Source organism: Carlito syrichta, unplaced genomic scaffold, assembly GCF_000164805.1.
Source record: "Carlito syrichta isolate Samal-C Ts95f unplaced genomic scaffold, Tarsius_syrichta-2.0.1 Scaffold120501, whole genome shotgun sequence".
In the NCBI taxonomy this organism is placed as follows: Eukaryota; Metazoa; Chordata; class Mammalia; order Primates; family Tarsiidae; genus Carlito; species Carlito syrichta.
The window spans coordinates 21,135-29,071 of NW_007064597.1; the positions used below are offsets into that span (position 1 = coordinate 21,135).

The 7,937-nt window shown below is 52.9% G+C and overlaps 1 protein-coding gene across 1 annotated transcript in view; it reads left to right on the top strand.

The window, feature by feature from the left end:
• Positions 1-2,213: 2,213 nt before the first annotated feature.
• The window catches only part of TUBGCP6 (tubulin gamma complex associated protein 6), an 18,294-nt gene continuing 12,570 nt past the window's right edge, over positions 2,214-7,937 (top strand). Inside the window, 2 exon segments of the mRNA XM_021707573.1 lie at positions 2,214-2,365; positions 5,988-6,198. Coding sequence (XP_021563248.1) covers positions 2,214-2,365; positions 5,988-6,198 — 363 coding nt within the window.

Genomic DNA, 7,937 nt, shown 5'->3' on the forward strand with positions numbered 1-7,937 from the left:
TCGCCTCCCCGCGGCGCGAGGCGGCCTTTCCGGCCTCCGCTCGTCGGGCTCGTCGCTGGGGGGCGGCGGGCCGAAGCCGCGTGCTGTCCTTCCCCTTCCGCCGGGCGGGCGGTCGGGAAGCGTTTCTTTCTGGCCCTCTAGAGCTGCCGCTTAAGCTCATTGGGGTGGAGTGAGCTGTTGAGGCTTTTTACCGCACCAGCCGCCTTTCAGGGGCTCGGTAGCCACGTGTGGCAGAAACATCTGTGCACGCTCTACGTGCCGTTTGGTCTGCTTTTTTGTTTTTTATTCTTTTCTCTTTTTTTTTGAGTCGGAGTCTCACTCCGTCGCCCAGACGGGAGTGCAGTGGCCGCTCCCGGCCACCGCAGCCTCGACCTGCCGGGCTCCGGCGATCCTTCCGCCTCAGCCTTCCGAGTAGCTGGAACTACAGGTGCGCGCTACCACGCCCGGCTGATTTTTTGATTTACTGTAGAGATGAGGTCTCGCCAAGTTGTCCAGGCGGGTCTCAAACCCTTGGGCTCAGGCAGTCCACTCACCTCAGCCTCCCAAGGTGCGGGATTACAGGTTGAGCCACCGAGCCTGGCTTGGTTTGCTTTTTTCATCTGTGACGTGGGGCTTTTTTTCTGTGTTACGAAAGTTAACACCGACTTTTTATTGTTTTGCAAGTTACTAAGAGAATGCACCATTAGTATTCATTTCGTTACTGTGAGATATTTACGTTATTTGCAAACATAAATGGTGCTACAGCAGACATCTTGGTTCGCAATAGTTTTGATTTTTTGAGTTGGAGTCTCAGTCTTGCCCAGGCTGGATTGCAGGGGAACGCTCACAGCCACCCAAGCATCAACACCCTGGGCCCCGGCGATCCTTCCGCCTCAGCCTTCCATATAGCTGGAACTACAGGTGGGCCCTACCATGCCCGGCCCCTTTTGTTTGATTTATTGTAGAGACGAGGTCTCGCCAAATTCCCCGGGCTGGGCTGGTCTGGAACCTATGGGCTCAGGCAGTTCTCTCATCTCGGCCTCCCAAAGTGCTGGGATTATAGGCGTGAGCCACTGCACCTGGCCTCAGTAATTTTTTTTTTTTTTAAATAGATGAAGCTAGGCTTGGTGGCTCAGCCTGTAATCCCAGCTCTTTGAGAGGCCGAGGCAAGTGGGCTGCCTGAGCTGGCAGGTTTGAGACCAGCTCAGGCAACTTGGTGAGACCTCATCTCTACGATAAATCAAAAATTAGCCAGGTGTGGTAGTGCCTGCCTGTAGTTCTGACTACTTGGAAGACTGAGGTGGAAGGATTGCCAGGGCCCAGCGGGTCAACACTGGGGTGGCTGTGAGAATGCCATTGTGATGATGGAGTGAGACGCCATCTGAAAAAGAAAAAAAAGAGGTTTCGCTATGTTGCCAAGGCTGGTCTTGAACTAGGCTCAAGCAGTCCTGTTGCCTTGGCCTTCTGAGGTGCTGGGATTACAGGTGTGAGTCACTGTGCCCGACTTTTTTGTGTTTAGTATTTTTTTTATGCTGGGCTCCCTGAAATGGAATTTTTTTTTTTTTTCAGTTGGAGTCTCACTCTGTTGCCCAGACTGGAGTGCAGTGGCCGCTCCCAGCCACTGCAGCCTCGACCTGCTGGGCTCCGGCGATCCTTCCGCCTCAGCCTTCCGAGTAGCCAGAATTACAAGCACGCGCGACCACGCCCGGCTGATTTTTTGATTTATTGTAGAGATGAGGTCTCGCCTACCCAGGCGGGTGTCGAACCCACGGGCTCAGGCAATCCACTCACCTCACCCTCCCAAAGGCGTGGGATTATAGGCTGAGCCGCTGGCTCTGAAATGGAATTTTAGGTCAGAGGTGTTTCATAAAAAGTTTCACTGAGGCTTTGGCTCCCTCCCCTACTTATTTACTTTCTAAATAAACTGTAATTTATAATCTAAAATAAAAAATAAGTTTCATTGTAAGTTATGTTGAGACTTATTTGAATTGGAGATGAATAGCCTTGATGAATTACTTCAATTCTTTAACGTGATTCACTGGCAGAAACATCATATGGTACACATGGGCTTGAGATAATAGAGGAAACGTTCTGCCAGGTCTTTGCCTCTAGCGAATAAATGGAAGTGGGTGGATAAAGTCCTGGAGCTCTGATTCACTCTGACCACGTGCAGCGTGGACACCAAGGAACGGGTGGTGGCTTGCTCTTCCCTGTGTCTCTAGGTCCCGCAGAGTATGGACCTGTGGGAGGATGAAGGGTTCCAGTCGGCGTCCAACTTGACTCCTGATTCCCAGTCTGAGCCCAGCGTGACCCCGGATGTGGACCTGTGGGAGGCGGCACTCACTTACGAGGCCAGCAAGCGGCGGTGCTGGGAGCGAGTTGGATGGTGTGTGAGCCTTTCTTTGCCTTTTGGGGCACCGTCCCCACCCCTGTGTGAGCATGGCCTCAGGCTTGCGGGGAGCATTGCTTGCTCAGTGAGCTCGGGCAGCTGTGATGGGATGAGGAACCTGGAAGTTTCAGTCGCTTGTGTGCTGGGAATTAGGAGAGACGCAGAGGGGAAAGGACTTCCAGCCTTCAAGGAGGTCCCCTCTGTGCCAGTGGCCTCTGCAAATCTCACTTTCCAGGTAGAGCAATCAGTGGGCAACTGAGTTTCTTCTATTCTTACTAGCAAGGCAAGCCATGTGGTCAGTGCCAGGAAGAAGTGCTCCCTGGGCACAGGGTGTTGCCACAGGAGCCTTTTCCATGTCTGAAAGAGCCGGGAGTGGTGCTCTGGGTGACAAGAAATTCCAGGTATAGCAGCCTTTCCCCCACTGGTGCCAGCAGCTTGCTCCCTGGGCATAGGAGCCACTCACAGCCTGGGCTCATCTGGGTCCAAAGGCCTCTGCACTCAGGACCACTCAGAGTCTTCAGTGTGCTGGTATCTCAAAAGCGTCCAGAACCTAAGTGGAGGACATGCATTTCCCAGAGTGTTTGGTCATCCAATCCACTGGTGACTCTGGAATACCACTTTGGGAAGCCAAGGCAGGGGGATTACTTGAGCCCAGGAGGTCAAGACCAGTCTGGCCAACATAGTAAGACCCCATCTCTGTAAATAACAGAAAATTAGTCCAGTGTGATGGTGCAAGCCTGTAGTCTCAGCTGCTTGGGAGACTGAGGCATAAGGCTCGCCTGAGCCCAGGAGGTCAAGTTTGCGGTGAGCCATGATCATGCCCCTGCACTCCAGTGTAGGCGACAAAGACCCCAACTCAAACAAACAAACACACACACACACAAGGGTAGTACGCTGATGTTCACAGCAGCCAAACGGCAAAAGCAACCCAAGTATCCCGCAAGGAGGAATGGACATGTAAAATACGGTCCATCTGTGCAGTGGTCTATTACTCAGCTGTAGAAAGGAAGGAAATCCTGACATGGGCTACACATGGATTGCCCTTGAAGATATGATGCTGAGTGGAACAAGAATCACAAAAGGACAAATACCACATGGTTCCACTTAGTAACATCCCTGCAGCCGACACAATGCTAGAGGTAGCAGAAGGTGGCTGCCAGGGCAGGGAGTTGGGCGAACAGCTTCAGCTCTGCAAGAGGAAGAGGCACTGTGGACTGCAGCACAACAACGTAGGTATATGCAGACTAGGCACCGCTCACCTAAAAGGTTAGGAAGGCAAAAGATACTCCGTGTATTATGCTAGGCCCCAAAACACGGTGTGGACACAGCAAAAAACTGCTAGTTTTCAAGATAAAACAGGCAAGATGAGCTGGTATAGGGCAGCCCAGGCCAGACAACCTTCCAGAAATGTGCCCACCCATGGTGCTCTGCTCAGGGATATGGAACAGTGTACACTGTCCTGTACACACCCACACCCCTGGCTCACTACACGCCTACATTCCTTACTGCACACCCACACCTGGGTGGAGGCCGAGGTGCAGGCTGTGGCACAACCCCACCTCCCATCATAGCCACTCCTGCCCCAGCTCCTCCGGGACCCAAGCACCCTGGCCACACACTGTGTCTTGGTGACTCGAGGCTGAGGGAGAAAAGCCCAGGATGGGAACCTGAAGATGCAGGGTAGCACTCCAGGGGCTGCTGCGAACACACCACCTTCCCACGTCCCCACAAAAAACGCAGCCCCCAACATGGCAAAAATGCCTAGGCCATCTGGATGACATATGCAGAGAACTAGCCTTGCCAGGCTCTAAAGGCCTCGGCAGCAGAACTGTGGATGGGGCCTCCACAGGGACTTGGGCAGGGAGGAGGACTCTGCCTCTGGCCAGTTGGCAGCAGCTTCTTTGGCCACCCATAGGTTGGAGCTTGCTGCAGCAGGAACCTAGCAGATGGCTAGGATGTAGACTGAAGACCAAATGACTAGCCAAATGAACTTGAACCACAGCCTCAGGCTGATCCACCTGCAACAATGGGGGTCCTGTGATGATCAGACCGACTGGGCAATGGCGGAGCCCAGGGGAGGTGAACCTCGGGCCCAGCCACTGTGTGGCCCCTTGCTCATCAGTGCCAAATGTCAGGGTGATCACAGCGCCTGCATCCCACAGGGTCCGAGTGGTCCTCTGCAGAAGCTGCCTTGGGAATGTTAGTCTTCATCCTCCCCACAGAAAATACCAGCAGGGGGCTCCGTGCTGGAACCCTGGGGCCAGTTCTGTGCTTCAAGGGACACCAAGAGGATTAAGTGCATTGAGAACAAGGTGACGAGGACAATGAACTGGTGAGTGACCATGTCTCCTGAACAGTGACCCGAAAAACAACCTAGGGCAGTGGATCCTAATAAATGGAATGCCAGCAAACATTTACAAAAGAAGGCAATAACTTTTGGGGCTGATTTTAACTGTGTGAAATTAGCAGAAGGCATGACCGTTACATTTGCTTTGTATGTGCAAGAAGATGAGATTAGCTGGGTGAGGTAGCTCACGCCTATGATCCCAGCATTTTGGAAGGGAGAAGCAAGAAGACTGCCTGAGCCCATGGGTTCTAGACCAGCCTGGGCAACTTGCATCCCTACAATTATTTTAAAAAATTAGCTGGGTGTGGTGGTTCCAGCTACTTGGAAGGCTGAGGAGAAGGATTGTCTGAGCCCAGCAGGTCGAGGTCGTAGTGGCCATGAGTGTGCCACTGCACTGCAGCCTGGGTGACAGAGTGAGACTCCGACTCAAAAAAAAGAAGGCAGGACAAATGCCGACACCACTGTGCTGGGAAGCAGGAAGCTAGCCATGCCTGGAGAAATCTACATGAGGACAGATGACCACACCCAGGAAAGGTGGGCACGTGCTCCAGTGGGCACGTGCTCCTCTCCAGGAGACCCTGTGGGAGCCCAGGGGCTGCAACCACGGCCACTCAGTTCCCTGCCAGCCCTGATTCTTTAACTCAGTGCTCCCCAGAATGGTATTCCACAGAGTCATCAGTGGATTGGATGACCAAACACTCTGGGAAATGCATGTCCTCCACTTAGGTTCTAGATGCTTTTGAGATACCAGCACATTGAAGACTCTGAGTGGTCCTGAGTGCAGAGGCCTTTGGGCCCGGATGAGCCCAGGCTGTGAGTGGCTCCTATGCCCAGGGAGCAAACTGCTGGCACCAGTGGGGGAAAGGCTGCTATGCCTGGAACTTCTTGCCACCCGGAGCAGGCATAAGCCATTGTGCCAGGCCTTGTGTTTGCCTTTGGAAGAATACGTTGGGAGTGAGTCATCATTCTAAGGACCATTGTTGTGGCCTGTGGGGTGCTCTTCCAAGGCTGGGCCAGTGGGGACACTGTTGCCACGCCCTGGACTCCAGGCGTGTGTCCTGGACATGCTTCCACAGAGTTGTTCTGATGGACTCGTGGCAGCTAGCTTCAAACCTGTCTGGTGTGCCTAAAGGGCTGGCGTTGGCTGGCCGTCACACCTGGCTCTGTTCTTAGAGCCTGCTGTTTCGAACTGCTCCTGTCTGCTCATGCCTGCTCCTGAGAGGAGCGCACCGACACAGTCTGTTCACCGTCCTCTCCTCTATCCCCCCGCAGGCCCCCTGGCCACAGAGAGGAGCCCTACCTGACCGAGGCAGGCAGGGACGCCTTCGACAGGTTCTGCAGGCTCCGCCAAGGGGAGTTGCAGGTGCTCGCTGGGGGCCTCATGCCGACCACGCCGCCCGTGCTGCTGCCGGAGTGTGAGCTGGTGAAGGACGTGCTCAATGTGTTGATTGGGGTTGTGTCTGCCACATTCTCACTCTGCCAGGTGAGAAGTGCTCCTTCGCTGTGCAGGGCCAGCCCCCCACCAGGTGCTGTCCAGCACTTTGCAGTGTAGACCGAGGCCAGTGCAGTGAGTGGTAGGGGAGGCCAGCTTCACGGGCCTCCGCCAGTGACAGCCGCTGTGATCCCGTTTCGGTTCTAAGAAGCGTTCGTTTGTTGATGCTCTTTAGACAGCGAGCAGAAGTAAGATGTTGCTATCCAGACAGCAATAGGAAGCATGCCTTATTTTTTTTCACAGAACCAAGGTCTTGTGTTGCCCAGGCTGGTCTCAAACTCCTGGGCTCAAGTGATCCCCCCCTTTGGCCTCTCAAAGTGCTGGGATTGCAGGCGTGAGCCCTTCACTTTTCATTTCTGATTTTAGTAGTTTGAATGTTTTTTTTTGACCATTCCAGCTAAAGATTTGCCAGTTTTGTTGATCTTTTCAAAGAAGCAGTTTTTGGATTAGTTGGGTTCTCACTATTCTATTCTCTATCTCGGCTCTAATTTTTATTATTTCTTACTTTCTGCTACTTTTGGGTTCAACTGTTTTTTAATATTTCCTTAAGGTGTAAGTACAGGTATTGGTTCGACATATTTTTCTTTTTTTCTTTTTTCTTTTTTTTTTTGAGTTGGAGTCTCACTCCGTTGCCCAGGCTGGAGTGCAGTGGCACACTCACAGCCACCCCAGCGTCATCCTGCTGGGCTCTGGTGAACCTTCCACCTCAGCCTTCCAAATAGCTGGAACTATAGGTGTGCACTATCATGCCCAGCTAATTTTTGATTTATTGTAGAGACAAGGTCTTGCCAAGTTGCCCGGGCTGGTCTCCAACCCGCGGGCTCAGGCAGTCCACTTGCCTCGGCCTCCCAAAGTTCTGGGATTTACAGGCAGAGCCACCGAGTCCAGCCTGTATTTTTCTTTTTTAGTGCAGGTACTTACAGCTCTACTTTCCTTCCAGTGCTTCCTCACCATACCCCAGATGTTTTGGCGTAATGAGTCCTGCTTGGGCGCTCCCATTCTCTGTGGTTATAAACAATGTGGTGGAGGACCCACTGTGACAAGACTTGGTGTACATCTTCCATTCTTCCCTTCGGACCATCCCTAGGGTTGAATGATCAGCTCTAATGGCAAACATGCTTTAAAGCTTCGGCCCCAAGAAGGCTGGCTGTGTCCTTGAATCCTGTGGAAGGTGTTTTGTTTTTCTGTACCCTTTTCCACAGTCGGCATTTTTTTTTTGAGTTGGAGTCTCACTCTGTCACCTAGGCTGGAGGGCAGTAGCACGCTCGTGGCCACCGCAACCTCGACCTGCTGGGCTCAGGCCATCCTTCCGCCCCAGCCTTCCAGGTAGCTGGAACTACAGGTGTGTGCCACCACTCCCAGCTAATTTTTTGATTTACTGTAGAGATGAGGCCTCTCAAGTTGCCCAGGCTGGTCTCAAACTCACAGACTCAGGCAATCATCTCACCTCAGCCTCCCAAAGTGCACAGTTGGCTTTTTTTTTTTTTTTTTTGAGTTGGAGTCACTCTGTCGCTCAGACTGGAGTGCAGTGGCTGCTCCCGGTCACCGCAGCCTCGACCTGCTGGGCTCTGGTGATCCTTCCGCCTCAGTTTTCCAAGTAGCCGGAATTACAGACATGTGCTACCATACCCGGCTGATTTTTTAAAAATTTATTGTAGAGATGAGATCTTGCTGCCCAGGCGGGTCTCGAACCCACGGTCTCAGGCAGTCCACTCACCTCAGCCTCCCAA